Here is a 17,800-nt window from a genome sequence, read left to right as displayed (position 1 = left end):
ACCAAACTGTTTGATTCCCGTTCTGGTGCTATTTAATTTACAAATTGTTAAACTAGAATTTTATTTTGTGCACGACTAGAATAGCCGTGTCACAGCATTTAAAACAAAAATTTACGTAAAAAACGTCATTTTTCAAAAATCTGTATCTCCTGAACCGCTTTATGAAAAAATTTGAAAAAAATCAAGGTAGCTCATTTCAAAGAGTACTAAAAGAAAAAAAATGTTTAAAAAAAATTTGTGATGCAAAAGCAAAATAATTTCCGATTTGGCCTGGAATGCCCCATATATCAAATAATAAATAAATTAAAGTCTAATAATAATAATCAACACAATTTTTTAACTATAAAGAAATCTTTTCGTATGATATAGTTTTTATAAACAAACAATTTAGTAAGTTCGGTTGCTATTTTCTATATGGATTGACTCAGTATCAACAAAATAAAATAAATAATAAAGTTCATTCACCGTCGAATGTATTCTCTTTACACTCAAGAATAGGAATAATTGTAATTGCTTAATTTTGCCCTTATGATAATTCTACAAACAAAAATTTTAATAAAATTTAATAATTATTATTCTATAAATCCTGCATACAAGAACAAGTTTTTCCTATTCCCTAAATTAACTATTTTCTAACAAAATAAATGTTCTTTAATAATATAAATTTTGCAATTTTTGATTTATTTTAGATATTATAAATTATATAATATCGGAAAATACTCAATATTACTTTTATTTACTTAGAGAAATCTATTTATTTCTCTGCCCACACAGCACATGATATTTCCTAAATATTTCCTGAACATTTCACTGAAAGATTGAAATATTTCAGTGCAAGGTTCTTGAAATATTGCTGCAAATAGGAAAATGTCCGCCTATGTGAAATATTGACGCGAAAGTTTAGAAAATATTTCATTGAAATATTCCTGCAATAATACACATGACGATTCTGCAATATTCTGAAAATATTTCACAAAATTAAAAAATTTGTTAAATTTGCTCTACAGGCCATAGAAACTGAGTTCGACCAGTGCGATTTAATTTATTACTAGTGTAATTTAAGTTGAAAATTTCAAAAATATTTCAATGAAATATTTTCTAAACTTTCGCGTCAATATTTCACATAGACGGACATTTTCCTATTTGTAGCAATATTTCAAGAACCTTGCACTGAAATATTTTAATCTTTCAGTAAAATATTCAGGAAATATTTAGGAAATATCCATAGAGTTATTAGAATAGAATGCGCGAGTTATACCTTTTACCGTGAGAGGCATTCTTAGGCGCATAGAAAGAGACAAAAGCATGAAAGTAGACCCCTTATCTTACCTTGTTTAATAGCGCATGTGCAAGAATAAAAGTTTTTGGTTAGGTTTTTGTCTAAAAAGATCGCATGAAAAATCGTTTTAAATATAATAAAATTAAATGTAAAATAAATAATTTACAATAAATACGGTAGAGTGGGATTAAAAAGTCATGTCGAAAAAAAGCTATTTAGCTGTTATTTGAAGTTAAGACGCAACTTTTGATTCTAGTTTAGATGTCGTATTGATAATATTATAGTAATTAGAATTTTTAATTTTAAGCTGCTTATTTCGATAAGTATTAATTGAAAGCAGGTAAACTTAACATAAAATACCATTTTTCCTGCTAAAAATGTTTTTAAATTATTTATCTGTCACGTAAATAAAAGAAAAATATAATTGCAAGCAAGCAACAGTCGTTTCGATGCATCAGCTGTTTCACTATTGCGCATGTGTTATTAGAGAAAGAAAGAAAAGAGGTCTACTTTTCGTATGGCTGTTTCCGTCTATGCGCCTAAGAAACATTTTGGTCGCTTGCGCACTCTATTCTAATAACTCTATGGGTGGAACACAGATTTCTCAATAGCCCCTGTACTAAAGGCCTAAGCACAATAGATTCGCGAAAGTCGTTCGCGAACGCAAATCATGAGTTAGAAAATGACAGAGATATATTTTTGTCCTTGTCTATCTCATGCGTATCGTTCGCGAACGACTTTCGCGAACCTTTTGTGCGTTGGACTTAATTGTGTTATGTGTATGTTCGACCAGTTTCTTGTAGTTTGAGTGCCCCAAATAAGAGCCCCATAGTTTGCACCAGATTTTCGGTTGCAAAAAAAGGTGTAAACAATCGTCAAAGTTCGAAAAACATAGTTTTTCGATGACTATTGCTTCTGGTTGAATTTTAGGGGGAAAGTTGTGATTGAAAGTTATAGAGCATGGAAATAGCTTTCAAATGATTGGTCGCAAGTTAAGAAAGGTTAATTAGTTTAGTTGCAAATGAATTTAATCCATTAAAAATAGCACTTTCTTAATTGTTTAATAACTTTGTTAATAATTATTGAATTTGTTCATAACTTACACTACCGTCTACTAGTATCAGGACGATTACATTCGACTCTATGAAAAAACATGCCATCACTTTTTTAATCATATCTCGGAAATAAAAGGAGATACAAAAAAATCTTAAATATGGTTTGAAAGCTGATTAAATTCTGCGTAAAATAAGCCGTCTTTAAAGTCATTTCGTTAATTACTTTCTAAGTTGTAGAGTGAGAACGAATTAAAGAAAATTATCAAATTTTCTCATTTTTGTCTCTTTACTTCAACTTTTTCAAAAATCTAGAAAAATTTAGATAAAATTTTTCTAAAAACACAGAAATCTTCGTTAGAATTTCAGCTTTAAAATAAGCCTTCGAAAATTAAAAAAGGATAATCCGTTTTCGATATATCATTAAAAATGTGAAGATTCTGGCTTCGCGCGGCTGCGAATGAGAGAGAAAGCAGGGACAAATTCATGCGGGGAAACGATGAACTTTCGAGGTTTTTTTTTATTACTCGTAAAACACCATTATTTATTATTCTCCAGCATAAATTTGTCCCTGTTTTCTCTGTCATTCGCTGCCGCGCGAAGCCAGAATCGAGTCGTCACAGTTGAATTTCAATGCTCCAATCGGTCGAAACACGGCTTCACATTTTTAATGATATATCTAGAACGGATTAACCTTTTTTAATTTTCGAAGGCTTATTTTAAAGCTGAAATTCTAACGAAGATTTCTGTGTAGGGGAGAGTAGGCTACATTGAACCAGCGTCAACAGTGAACCACTTCAATTTTCTGAGAAATGACTGAGTGAAATTTTTTCTTATTTAATATATAAGTTAGTTTTACTGAAACAAACTATGTCCAAAAATTTAGGGCACGTAGGTTTATTATTTACAAAGAAAAACTAAAACTTGCGATTTATTTCGCTTAGGGTGTCAACTTTAATATTCCGATGTGATAAAGAACTTTAACTCTTACATAAATTTATTATAAACAATTTTTATTGTGAATGTCATGTGAATACAGTGAGTGCGGCATCATTGAACCACCCGAAAAAGCAAAGAATTTTCAATTTTAAGAGTTGTAAAGTTGTCTGCTCTACTAATTAGTAAGCAAAATACTGGAAGACATGCTTTCATCACAATTGTGAACGAAATAAACTCAAACTGTCACTTTACCTACCTAACCTGACATCAAAATATATTAATCTCCTATATTAACAGATAATAACTCTTTAACAACAATTTTCTATTTTTTTGAGTGAAAAATAAGATTTTTTACAATGTGTAAGTAGAAATATTATTTTAGAAGTAAATTGTAGTGTTTTATTAAAGGTGATTCAATGTAGACACACATTCTTCAAAATAAGAAAAGTGTAACTGGCTAGAAAAAAATTAAATTTTATTATTTAATCATAATAATTTGTGTTTGTAACGTGTGTATTAACTAAAGGAGTACTTCAGCTTAATTTTGATACAAAAACCTGATCGAAATTAGTAAAATTTTATTAGATCTTGGACTTTATAAAGTACCCGGTTCAATGTAGCCTACACTCCCCTATTTAGAAAAATGTTATCTAAATTTTTAAAGATTTTTGAAAAAGTTGAAGTAAAGAGACAAAAATGAGAAAATTTGATAATTTTTTTTATTTCTTTCTCACTCTACAACTTAGAAAATAATTAACGAAATGACTTCAAAGACGGCTTATTTTACGCAAAATTTAATCAGCTTTTAAACCGTATTTAAGATTTTTTTGTATCTCCATTTATTTCCGAGATATGATTGAAAAATTTATGGCATGTTTTGTCATAGAGTCGAATGTAATCGTCCTGATACTCGTGGACGGAAGTGTACCAAGAATGTTGTCCTTGCAAAGCAGAATAATTTTAAATTTTATTCCATTTGTTAGCTAAAAATATGTAATTTTTCAACGGAATTTCCCCACTTTTGGACCTGCGAATTTCGTCTTCTCTTCTTTGAGAGTACAGTTAAAGAGTCGAACTTTAATTCCATTTAAATGGAAAATTGATTTTTTTATTTAAGTGCATAATAATAGACGTTAACCCATTAACGCCTGAAACCTTTGAAATTTTGTGTTTAATTTAAGATATAATTTTATATATTAAACATGCTCCCTAAAAATAACTGAAGCGTTTCTTTATGTTTCGGGGTCGCTCTACAAGATTCCATGCTCAGATTTTAAATTTATCGCATAGAATATTAAATATGGCGAATTTTGTGCACCAAATTGCGAAAAAAATGAAATTTTTTTTTTTAAATAATTATTTCTTACTGAAAACATTTTTTGCAAATGAATACAAGTGTCACAAATTGGCACAAACTTATTAAACTTTCAAAATATGCAATAGCGGAAACAAAAAAAACAAAATGGCGGCTTCAAAATGGCGCTAATTTGAGAAAAAATTAATTAATTTTTTTATAGTGCACCGATTCAGGCAATAGCTATGAAATGTAATAAAACTTAGTGTTTATATGTTTTTGAGGTCTCTCATCACGAATATGTACTCGGATTTTCAAAATTCAAAATGGCGGATCCAATATGGCCGACGAAAATTTTAAAAATTTACTCGATTCGCTTGAATTTTGTTACTCAGGGGTTTTTGAGGTCGCTGATTGTGAATCGGCAATCGGATTTTCAAAATTCAAAATGGCGGATCCAATATGGCCGACGAACATTGTAAAAATTCACTCTATTCGCTTGAACTTTGTTACTCAGGGGTTTTTGGGGTCGCTGATTATGAATCTGCTATTGGATTTTCAAAATACAAAATGGCGGATCCAAAATAGCCGATAAAAATTGTTTAAATCAATTCTAGTCGCTTGGAATTTGTAAAATGATGACCATCTATTTGCCGTCAGAATAAGGCAGAATACAAATCAAATCCCTCAGAAGTACACAACGAAAAAATTGTAGGTCTAAATCTAATTGGCTTAGATAAATTGTTTCAACACTATCTTAGCATAAGACTTAATATTGCAAAACTTATAACCTGACATTGTTAATGAAACAATTTGAGATGACAGATAAGGAGTAATTGACTAATATTATCGATTTTTAGCTTTAATATCATTAGAATAATTTAGAGAGTTGGTAAACGTCTTATTCTGACGGCAAATAGATGGTCATCATTTTACAAATTCCAAGCGACTAGAATTGATTTAAACAATTTTTATCGGCCATATCGGATCCGCCATTTTGTATTTTGAAAATCCAATAGCAGATTCATAATCAGCGACCCTAAAAACCCCTGAGTAACAAGTTTCAAGCGAATCTAGTAAATTTAAATAATTTTTGTCGGCCATATTGGATCCGCCATTTTGTATTATGAAAATCCAATAGCAGATTCATAATCAGCGACCCCAAAAACCCCTGAGTAACAAAGTTCAAGCGAATAGAGTGAATTTTTACAATGTTCGTCGGCCATATTGGATCCGCCATTTTGAATTTTGAAAATCCGAGTACATATTCGTGATGAGAGACCTCAAAAACATATAAACACTAAGTTTTATTACATTTCATAGCTATTGCCTGAATCGGTGCACTATAAAAAAATTAATTAATTTTTTCTCAAATTAGCGCCATTTTGAAGCCGCCATTTTGTTTTTTTTGTTTCCGCTATTGCATATTTTGAAAGTTTAATAAGTTTGTGCCAATTTGTGACACTTGTATTCATTTGAAAAAAATGTTTTCAGTAAGAAATAATTATTTTTAAAAAAAAAATTTCATTTTTTTCGCAATTTGGTGCACAAAATTCGCCATATTTAATTTTCTATACGATAAATTTAAAATCTGAGCATGGAATCTTGTAGAGCGACCCCGAAAACATAAAGAAACGCTTCAGTTATTTTTAGGGAGCATGTTTAATATATAAAATTATATCTTAAATTAAACACAAAATTTCAAAGGATTCAGGCGTTAATGGGTTAAAAAAGGGTAGGGGAGGCTGGGGTAAACCCGCTCACTTTTTTTCAGATCGGATAAAATCTAGGAAATTATTCTCTAAATCCAAGTTAATTTATATCATTTGAAAGCTTTTGATTTCTACTAAAAAAATAAAAAATAGTTTTTGATTTATTTTTTTTAGTTTTACTTAGAGAAACTTTTTAATAAACATATACCAAATTTCGAAATCACAATTTTCCAGGGTAAACCCGCTCACTTTATCTTTTCAAGACGGAACAGTTTTATTTTTTAAATATTAAAGTTCGTCTTATTCCCGTCTTAAGTATGATTTATTATTGATAATTTATGAGTTATATAAACAATTCTATAAACAAAAAATTGGTTTAATAAATAATGAACATAGATTTCATGAATTACAACTATGGATTTAAATAGTGTTATATTTTATTAAGAGAAAGTGAAATGTAGTTACAATTTTGGTTTTAATAAGTCATAAATTGTGTTATTGTTGAAATATAATACGTGAAATTATTTTATTCTAAATTTTAAATTTAAAACTAAGTGAGCGGCTTTACCCCGACTTCACGTGAGCGACTTTACCCCGAGTGTATTCCTCACATTTCAGAATAAATTTAATTAAATCTTTTTAAAATAAGACAAAACTATATATGTACTTCTATGAAGGACATCCAATAGCAACAAAAAAAATTTCCCAGATAAATTAAGACTCAAAAATAATGATCGAAAAACTTAAAAATCCAAAATATGTTTTTTTTTCTGACACCTCTAAAAACATTTGATCGTCTCTGATTCTGTGTTGAATTCATGAAACTAAACAAAAGTTCGTTAATATAAGTTGAATGTTAAGTACTATTCACAGTACCAATATCTCCATCTTAAGTTGAGTTCATAGCGTAAAATCGCTAGTGAGCGGGTTTACCCTGTGAGCGGGTTTACCCCAGTCTCCCCTATGTTTTTTTGACATAAACAATAAATTGGAATAACTAGGCTAATTTTCACTTCATCGATTTCGTGTAAAGGGCATTTGATTTAATTTGTTTTCACAAAACTTTTCCAAAAAAAATCCGACCTAGCTTCAAAGGGGGGAGTTAGCTTATTTTTCAAAAAATTCCTGAGTAATTAATTATTTATATTTTTTTATTGAAATTCACACCACTTTTAGTTTAATACATGTATTTTATGAAAAAAATTGAACGTAAGGTTTTGTGCTTTTATTTTTCATTTATAAAAAGTTAAAAGAGTAAATAAATATTTTTATTTATTGTCCAAATATTTTCGTTTTATTTGCCTTATTTCAAAGAAATATTAAAGTTAATTAATAATTTAATTATTATTGAAAAATATTATATTAGTATCTAGTAAAATCACTTACATTCGTTACCAAATCTTTTATAGATTTGGTAACGAATGTAAGTGATTATTCTTGTTAAGCAATGCGAGTAATCCTCATTCCAAAAACACCATGATATGCACTCTCCGTCATTTATATTTGGAATCCACAAACTGCTTAAGTGTTTGAAAATTTTTTGTTTATTATTAATAGCATTTACGATATCGCCTTAAAAATTATTGGTTTTCATTAACTTTGAATTCACTGCATCAATTTCGTTACACTGGGGTCAAAAAGTTTCAGTACATTTGTACTGATTACTTTTAAATGCTCGCTTCACTTCAAATTCAAATATTTCTGTAAAAATAGATGTTAGAGCTATTAAACTAGGATCATTTTAAAGTTCAATAAATTTAGAGTCAAATAGGCTAAGACATAACCAATTTAATACTGTAAATATTAAAAATCTTATTCTTTAAGATATTACCCAGTAAGAAGTGAGGAATTAATAAGAATTCGAAATTTTTAATTCTTTTGAATTTCGTTTCTGACCAATTCTTTTCAATTTCATTTTGAGAAGCCGAAAAAAAACTAAGTTTATTCTTTTGAATACCGTTTTAATATTTTAAGCGGAAAAAAAATTTATCGGTTCGAAGATTTGAACCCTCAAGTTTCATTGTCGGAAACAAACAGCTTGTCTGCTCAGCTACTTAAACTGTACTATGACTACCGAATTTTAGAAGCACTTATCTCAAAGTGTTGCAAACTTCAGAGAAATTAAAAAATTACAAAATATTAAAACGGAATAGCCAGGAATTGAACTTACCAAGTATCACACAGTATTTCGGAATTCACAAAAATTCAAAATTTAAAGAAATATTAAAACGGAATTAATTGGAATTCACTTTCAAGAAATCTTTGCCTCAAAAATGAATACATAGAAATTGGACAGAAACGGAATTCAAAAAAATTGATAATTTAACATTTTCTGTAAAAAGTTAAAAATGTTCAATTTTTCTCAATTCCTTACTTCTTACTGGGTAGTCGCGTAAAATTGTTTTCGTCAGATTTTTTTCAAATTTTGCATACTTATTCCTGAAGTGTTTATCTACATAATGAGACTAATTTCATTAATTTTGACCGTTTCAAAGTTTCAAAAAATGAATTAAAAATTCATACGTTTTGTATGGAGGGAGCACCCAATGCATGTATTGAATTTGTTTAATAAATATTTATGTAATAACTAATCGTCAGATTTCGAAATAAAACTACCAAAGTATTTAATTAAATGAAACAAATGAATAAAAAAAACATGACATTTTTTGACCGCACCAAACTATAAATATATTGACAGAAAGTTAAAAAATATAACTAAATTATATATGAATTTTAATACGAACGAATAGAGTAGAGGAAGCGGGCGCAAAATATTTTGCGCCCGCTTCCCCTTCCCCATGGTGGGAATAAGTTACTTTGCGCCCGCTCTAAGTGCCCGAAATGACATACTTTCTGTGCAGGTAGGACAAAAATAGTTTACTCTCTCAATTTCATCCTCTTTAAAATGCAACATGCAGATTTTATCTGATTTTCTTAATCTTTAAAGGCCTACTTTTTTTGCAGTATTTCTGACCAGTCTCTCATTTGTCTAACCTATAAATGTTAAAATATATTTATAAAATTTAAGTAGGGAAAAATTTTGCCCAGAAAACAAACGTGCGTCGCACGATGTCCGTCTCGCGAGAATAGCACTCGTGCGTGCACATTGGCATTTTGAAGGTTATCTCTCCTTTGAGCATTTGGTGGCTGGCGTGGTTGGGGTTCAGTGTTGTTGTCAGGAGAATCTTCATTGCTTGTAGAATCGTGACGCATTTTAAATTCAACTATTATTGTTTAATAAAATTTATCACTTTTATTACTTTTGAAGTTTTGTATACATTGATCAACATTCAAATTACCTGGGATTGTTCATCATTTGTTTGTAATATTTTTTTATTTGTAGCTTGCTTTGATGTCTCCACTTTTAAAGATTTTTCTTCTTTTCTCTTTTTCTCTTGAATATTTTCAGAATCCAATGATTCCAACATTTTTTGTGTACGTTTTCAGAAACGTTTATTTGTGATTTGTGATTGAACTTCGCTTTTGGTGTCTAGATAAAATACGAATAACAATATTTAACATTGTACAAAAGTTACTTTGTAGGCATTTGTATTATAAATGTTCGGATACTTAAATTTGAATGATTTTAATTTAACAGTAAAAATTAAATATCCTAATTGGATAAATTTGAATTTAAGAAGAATGGATTTTGAATAAATGAGGACTTATTTCGATTAGAATTAATTAAAATTTTTAAATTTAAATAGAATACGTAATAAATGTACTTTGGAGTAAATTAAAATTTGTATAAATTAAGACTTACTTCCAACATAATGTACTCTGGCTTCCACTAAGATCCAATACTTGTCGGCTTCTTCATACCACAGCACGTCGATTTTCGGTTGTTTATTAGAATATAATTCGTTAAATTTTTCTTTGCTCAAATTTGGATCCCAATTTTCATCATCTATGCGGGATACAGGCACTATCTCTGTTTCATCGTCATCCAAATATTGAATAAATAAAAACTGAATGCTGCTTGAATCCATTTTTTGTCACTATATGCACAAACGAACCCGGCGCGTGTCACTTTTATCTTTGGTATGACTGGTATGAGTTTTCAAACGCTGCGCTGCGCGTTGTGTCCGTCTCTTTTCTTTCACTCCTTTAAATGATTTCAAACGTGCGCAGTAGTTTACGCGCAAACCTTTTCAATAATTTCACCTTAACAACTTTGAAAAACGGAACATGAGAACAATATTATTTACTAAAATTAAAAAAATGGACTTTTTTTAACTATTTATTTTATAAAATATTTCAGTAGGTTTTCTTTTTTATTATATTTAGTGCTGCCCTTTTTTTACTACAAAATAAGCGCCAAAAACGTGCAGTTTCTGCCACAAGATCACGTATATACGATTCTAGAATTTGTGGATGCAACAGATCGTACACATGTTCTTGCGGCAGTAACTGCAAATTTTTGACGGTCAGTTTGTGACGAAAAGAGGGCACCACTGTGTATATACACCAATATACATATCTGTAATTGTGTTCGTGTTCAGTGTGAAGTTTAGTTGTGTTGTTTCACTTATCTAAGGTTTCACTATTTTTCGAGTGTTCACGGTTACACGCCAAATTCAACTACGCTTCTAAATAACCCTGGCGGGTTAGGTTACCGTAAATCTACCCACGTTATGAAAGATTTAAGGTAGGTTTTGGGTAGACTTAAAAAATTGCTATTATTCAATGAAATATTATAAAATAAATTATTGGGAATAATAAAGTAACATTTGTAGATTAAATTTTTGAATTATATTATGTAAATTAAACAATTATAAATAAATTATTAATATGTAAAAGTGACAAAGTAGTTTCCAGTGAATATAGTGGGTTTTAAATAGCATATTTAGTGAATAATGAAAAGAAAAAATTAGAAAAAAATATTTAATTTAACAAAAGTAATCATTAAAGCATTTATTTATTACATATTTAGGGCAAATTAATGTTTACTTATTGAATAATTAATGTTTAAAGCTGGAGATGTCAGTTCTAACGTGAGATGTATGCGTGTGTGTGTAAAGCGATGATAATATACTACTTGATATATCGCCGCGCATTTGTCACGACAGATGGCGGGACTGACATTCGAACTGTGGGATTTGTGGTAAAATTAATTATTAATAATAATTGTTAATGTTCATAAAAGGGCAGAAGGCATCCCAACTTAATGCGTGTTCAAATAATTAATAATTTCAATAAAATAAAGACTGGGCAATTTTGGTAAAATGAATTTATTGGAGCAAGTGTAAAAGGCTTGCTCACTACAAGTGGTGCCGTACGCAACTGTACAAATATGCGCGAACACAAATTAATCATCGCACATCTACTCTCTCACTTTACGTATGAGTAAGAAGTTTTCTCTATACAGAAAGCATGTCGGTAATACTTTACAAACTACGATCCCCACATTACTCCCCCCTAAGTGTTAACGATTCTCAAAAATTTGAAATTTTACACTCAGTAAGGTAATTGAATTATGCAGTCGTAGATAAATTCATATAAACATAGTCAAATAGAAAATGTATAAAAAATAAACGTGTAATATAATAAAAAATGAACGTGTAATGTAATAAAGGTGTAAAATGCGCATATTTGAAGATTACAACGTTCTGATGATCTATTTATCTTCATAATTGAGTACTCAAAAATATTTAAATAACTAAAAATTATTAAAAATTGCATGTACATGACTAGAGTTATAAATTAAAATTAATATTCCCACGTGGTAACATTTGTCTTCAACTCACGCGGTATAGAAAAAATTTTAAAGAAAAAGATATCGCAACAATACTTGCAGTCATAACTTTAAACTTTACTTTTTAAATGAGACTTTCTTTTTATTGACATAAGTACGCAAATTTGGTCTCAAATTAACATTAATATGACAAGGCGATGTTAAATGTGCAGTAATATTCTGCGTCGTCGTATTGTCGTTATTTACAATTTTTGGTTTATCATTAGTAGTTTGCGTAATTTTAGCTTGTACATTGCTCGTGTTATTATTTAAACTAATGTTATCGTTATCAGTGAAAAAAGCTGGTTTAAGATTTTCAATAGAGATCTGCTTGTGAATACCATTTACTTCAACCTCAAAGACTCTATCTGAAATACGTTTGACAATTTTATGAGGACCTGAATACGGGCATTCAAGTGCTCTCTTAATTGTCCCAATTTTAACAAAAACGTGTGAGCATTTATACAAGTCTTTATAGAAAAAAATCTTTCTTTTATGTTTGTGTTCCACAGGAACTGGTTTCACCATCCTCATATGCTCTCGGAATTCTTCAAGGAATATCTGTCGATCGGCAGAAAAATCCTCTGGCAATATAAATTCACCGGGAATTCTGAGGGTGGTTCCGTACAAGTATTCGGACGGCGATGCCCCCGAATCCAAAACATTATTACGCAAGCCCATTAACACAGTTGACAAAGAGTATAGCCATTTAGCATCATTATGGCACATTATCGCTGCCTTTAAGGTACGGTGCCAACGCTCAATCAACCCGTTCGCTGCTGGGTGATAAGGAGTGGTTCTAATACGATTGCATCCCGTAAGATTTAATAATGCCTTAAATAACCGTGACTCGAATTGACTGCCCTGATCCGTCGAAAGTGTTTCCGGGGACCCGTAACGCGAAATCCAACCGTCGAAAAACGCGCGGCAGACGGTCGAGGCTTCTATATCCTTCAGCGGAATTGCCTCGGGCCACCGAGAAAATCTATCAATCAATGTCAAGCAATACTTAAAACCATCGCAAACCGGCAGGGGACCGATAATGTCCATATGGACGTGAAGGAACCGACTGTCAGGCGCGATAAAATGTGAAGGTAACATTGTTGTGTGTCTCGTGACCTTTGATCGCTGGCATTGAATACAAGACCTGCACCAGTTTTTAACATCGCGATTCATGAATGGCCATACAAATTTTTTCCGTATCAGTCTATCCGTAATTTTTCCACCGGGATGTGCAGAATTGTGGATTAAATTGAAAATTCGTTTTCGCAAAGTACTCGGAATATAAGGACGAAGGTTATCTCCTGAAATATCGCAAGTTATGGATAAATTATCCCAAACAAAATTTCTCAATTTCAATGACGAATTCGCGTCTTGCATAGTCAATTTCAATTCCTCATCTACAGTTTGAGCTTTAGCAAGCTCTGCTAAATCTATTTCCGTTGGAAAAGTTATCGCGTCCGATCGCGACAATGCGTCAGCGACAACGTTATCGATTCCGGGGAGATACTCTATTTTTGTTGCGAACTGAGAGAGAAAGGAAAGTTGTCTCTGCTGTCTCGGAGATGCTTTTTCACTGTTCTTTTGAAAAGCGAAGATTAACGGTTTATGATCGGTTACTATTTTAAAATTATGTCCCTCTAAAAAGTATCGAAAATATTTGACTGCTTCATACATGGCCGTTAATTCACGATCATACGTGCTATATTTCGATTGAGGGGAATTAAATTTTTTGGAATAAAACGCGAGTGCTTGCCAAGAATTATTTAAAAATTGTTCCAGTGTCGCGCCCATCCCTAGATCCGAAGCGTCCGTAACGAGACGTGTAGGTGCGCTAGAAGATGGATACGCGAGCAAGGTAGCCTTAGCCAGTGCTTCTTTGACTGCAATAAAAGCTTGTTCGGCCTCCGATGTCCAAACAATTTCGCGTTTGTCATTTTTGCGCGTATCGTGTAAATATTCATTTAAAGGTCGCTGTAATTGAGCCGCACGAGGGACGTTACGCCGGTAAAAATTGACTAATCCCAGGAAACGACGAAGCTCGTGGATCGTACGAGGCTTCCCAAATTCAGAAATGGCGCGTACTTTCTCTGTTGTAGGTCGAAAACCATTTTCATTTAATAAATGACCCAGAAATTCGATTTCTTCACGACCAATAAGTCTTCGGTACATCGTCTGGAAATACCGGTATCTGATGATACGCCGCGTGCAAATCAAGCTTCGAGAAAATTTTCTTACCGTTCAAATTAACTGCAAAATCATGAAGGAATGGTATTGGGAACTTATCCGGAACCGTTACCGTATTCAAAAGCCTATAATCGCCGCAAACTCTCCACTGGCCATCACTTTTAAGGACCATGTGGATAGGCGAAGCATAAGACGCACTTGAAGGTCGACATTTTCCGGTGTCGGTAAGAGTTTTAAAATGAGTTTTAGCTACCGTCAGCTTGTCCGGAGGGAGTCGACGCGGTCGTTGCGAGACAGGTGGGCCTGTTGTAACGATGTGGTGAAAAATACCGTGTTTAACTTAAGTTCCTAGTTTCGATAAGTTAATGATATCCGAATATTTACAAATGATGTCATAAAACGGTAATGATTTATTAATTGAGCTAATGTCGGTGACATTGGCTTCCTTAAAAAAACAAATGGCGTAATCGCCTGAATTTGAATCTAATAATTTGCGATTTTTTATATCAACCGATAACCCGAAATAAGAAAGGAAATCGGCGCCGATAATAGGGTACGGTACCGATGCAATCAAAAAATTCCAATGTAAATTTCGACTAAACCCAAGGTCAAGTTTGAGCCTGTTAAAACCATATGTATTTATCTGCGAATTATTCGCAGCATAAATAACATAATGGTCGGCTTTCAATTTAAGCTGAGAATTTACAGGAATTAGTGACACGTCTGAACCCGTATCGATTAAAAAAGATAACCCTGTTTTTCGATCTTTAATGTGTAACCGTTTAGACGTTGAAAGATTATTTAAACAATTGATTTGCCGCGGCATTGTTAGTTTCCCGAGGAGGTACCAGAATTTCTAATACAAGGAGGAACACACTTAAGTGCCTTATCCCCGAATTTAGCGTGGTAGAAACATAAAGAACTATTCCTATTATCATTATTGTTCGAATTGTTTTGACCTTTACCGTTCATGTTTCGATTAAAATTATTATTCTTGGGTTTTCTATTATTTGCAGATTTACTTCTATATTGATTCTTATAATTAGACGAGCGCTGAGGAGAACGAAATCTATTCGAATCTGAGATCGCGTTAACCCTGGCGGACAAATCTTCGATTAATTTCATCATTTTTTCCTGAACGTTTTCTGATGAAACCGTGGCTACTTGCTGAGTGCAGTTTGGGCCCGAAGCTTCCACGAAGCGGTCAGCAAGTTCGGCCAATTTATCAATATCTGTTGTTTCCATTAAAGCGAGAGCTGCGCGACAATTTGCGGGTAAATGATCCACGAACACGGTTTTAATTATTTCGTCACTACATTTACCTTGACTTAGAGCTCTAATGCGATTCAAAATCAACGATGGTTTTCCTTCTTCCGATAATTCTCCTTTTAATAATTGACGTAATCGCGCTTCTGAGGAAACGGAAAAATTAGAAATTAACCTGATTTTGATTTGTTTGTAGATATCGGCTGGAGGTGTTTCGAGGGTGATTAAGTCGCTAAGTGTCATCACGGTTTCGAAATCTAACACGGCCAACACCGCGCCTGCTTTAGCTCTCTCCGAATTTACTCTCGCATAATTAAATAAAAGTTCGACTTGTGCGAACCACACGCTCGGCTCCTTGTGATAAAACCCGGGTAATTTCAGTAATGGTCTGAACCGATTGTTCCGTCTCGAACCGAGGGCAACGCCGTCCCCCCCCTCTCGATCGGAATCATCATCAGTCACGAACTCGTCGCTCGTTGGACTCGTCATTTTTGAAAAAAAAGAAAATTGAAAAAAAAACAATCTCTATAAAGACGCGCTGTTAATATGATAAAGAAATAAAAAGGCGAATACCAGTTTTAACACTTCTCACATAAAAGAAAAATCCTTGTTTTATCACAAGCAAATTTGGTAAATTTAAATTAAATGTAAATAATTGATTACTCTGACGATAATGTTTGTGAAGTAAACCCCACAAGTATCTTTTTTTTAAAAAAAGTATTTCCAATAGAAAAAAATTTAGATTGATAATATTATTCGTTAGACTATTTATCGCATATGTAAGCAATGTATGAGCAATGTACTGCTAAATAAACAATCACTCCGTTTCAAATTTGGTGTGTCAAAATTAAAATAACTAAATAACACACAAGACACTGATAAGAACAGAAATAAAATAAAAAATCCCTGTCAAAAATGATTTACTAAGAATCAAACAAATAAAAAAAAATTTTCTTTTTTTTTTTTTAAAGAAAACAAATAATAGAGAGAGAGTGCATATAAAAAAAATCAGTATTATTATTGTATAGAATTAAAATTGTGGAATTTAAAAATTAAGATATTGAAATTTTTACAATCTTGAAGAAAATTTTTAAATTTAACTATATTGAAAATTTTTCAAAATTGAAGGAATATAAAAATTAAATATTATTGTTTTCAAAATCACTCATTATTCTCACAGTCATTCCGGAGAAGGTCGGGACCACAATTACTATTGACTTACAAAATTTTAACCGACACAAAACGAGTGATGACCTTGATGAACCTCTGCTCTCTATCCCTTGAATGTATAGGATCCCTGAATAAGTTAGTTTAATTTTCCCTCGACCTGGCTCGTTGGTAGTTGGCCTTGAAAACGGAAGCGTTTCCCTCAGCGGTTGTCATCAACAGTCAGGAAGCATGAAAAAAAAGGATAACTCTCAGACGGAGGAAAACTGTTACTGCTAGGTTATGTTATAAAAAGCGACACACACCTGTTGCATGGGCAAGAATGTTCTGCCCATGCGCCGTTTTCCAGAGCCTTATGTAAAAAAAATGTCACCTGCTGCTCACCAGGAGTCCGCAAACAAGACTTTTTGACAGGAACCTCTCTCGTCGATCCTGCGGATGATTGCTGGCTTCAATGAAGTCGGACGAGAGTTAAAAAAAAATTAAAAACAAACAATCCGTTGAGGAGTGTTGGGGTCCAAAATTCTCCCCCAATTGTCCTCGTTTGTCGAGACCACTGTAGGTTTAATAATTTATAAGTACTCGCACAAGGCGGAAAATAACTTTTTTTATAATAAAAACAATGTAATAGAAAAAAAAATTTAAATTGATTTAAGGACTGATATAAAAATTATTCTTATTGAATTCTTGTTGCCAGTCACTGCTGGATATCGTGATGCCGTCTCCAATGTACTGCAATGGCGTGGCGTCCCCACGTGCCAGCACGTGCTCCGAAAGCCACACACAAAAATCCAGTTCAATTTAACTTTTTTTACCAAAATTTTCACGGCACTATGTTCCGTGATTTTTTAAAAGCCCGATAGAGTCACTTCACTTTTTTTATTGGTCGCGATTACGAAGATATTTCGCGATTTCACCCCGCGTGCTTTGGATCACGTCGGGGTCACCAATGTGGGATTTGTGGTAAAATTAATTATTAATAATAATTGTTAATGTTCATAAAAGGGCAGAAGGCAGAAAATAAATAATTATACTAAGAAAGATATAATATGCAATTTTTTCCCATTTTTCTAAAATTACTAGAAAATTTACTTTTTAGACCAATTAAAATGAGATTCTAACTCCTCCTACTTTAAAAAAGCAACTTTTTATTCGTTGGTTCAACATTAC

General features: G+C 32.1%; 2 protein-coding genes across 2 annotated transcripts; both read right to left on the bottom strand.

Moving 5' to 3' along the window:
* Positions 1-9,299: 9,299 nt before the first annotated feature.
* LOC122511930 lies at positions 9,300-9,704 on the bottom strand. The gene is made up of 2 exons (XM_043627501.1): positions 9,576-9,704; positions 9,300-9,500 (listed from the first exon to the last, which is right to left on the bottom strand). The coding sequence occupies exons 1-2, from the start codon at positions 9,702-9,704 to the stop codon at positions 9,300-9,302; spliced, it is 330 nt and encodes a 109-aa protein (XP_043483436.1).
* Positions 9,705-15,025: 5,321 nt separating this feature from the next.
* On the bottom strand, positions 15,026-15,952 carry LOC122511947 (probable serine/threonine-protein kinase nek1). Its single transcript, XM_043627521.1, has one exon. It carries the CDS (start codon positions 15,950-15,952, stop codon positions 15,026-15,028), a length of 927 nt encoding a protein of 308 aa, XP_043483456.1.
* Positions 15,953-17,800: the final 1,848 nt, after the last annotated feature.

Source organism: Leptopilina heterotoma, unplaced genomic scaffold (genome assembly GCF_015476425.1).
Source record: "Leptopilina heterotoma isolate Lh14 unplaced genomic scaffold, ASM1547642v1 Lhet_91, whole genome shotgun sequence".
NCBI classification, from domain to species: domain Eukaryota; kingdom Metazoa; phylum Arthropoda; class Insecta; order Hymenoptera; family Figitidae; genus Leptopilina; species Leptopilina heterotoma.
The sequence above is the reverse complement of the archived record's forward strand: the minus strand, read 5'-3'. Positions and strand labels throughout refer to the sequence as shown.

Coding starts and splice junctions, on each gene's coding strand:
- LOC122511947 (XM_043627521.1), bottom strand. CDS start 15,952: ATGACGAGTCCAACGAGCGACGAGTTCGTGACTGATGATGATTCCGAT.
- LOC122511930 (XM_043627501.1), bottom strand. CDS start 9,704: ATGTTGGAATCATTGGATTCTGAAAATATTCAAGAGAAAAAGAGAAAA. Junction 9,501..9,575: donor CAAATGATGAACAATCCCAG/GTAATTTGAATG, acceptor AAACAATAATAG/TTGAATTTAAAATGCGTCAC.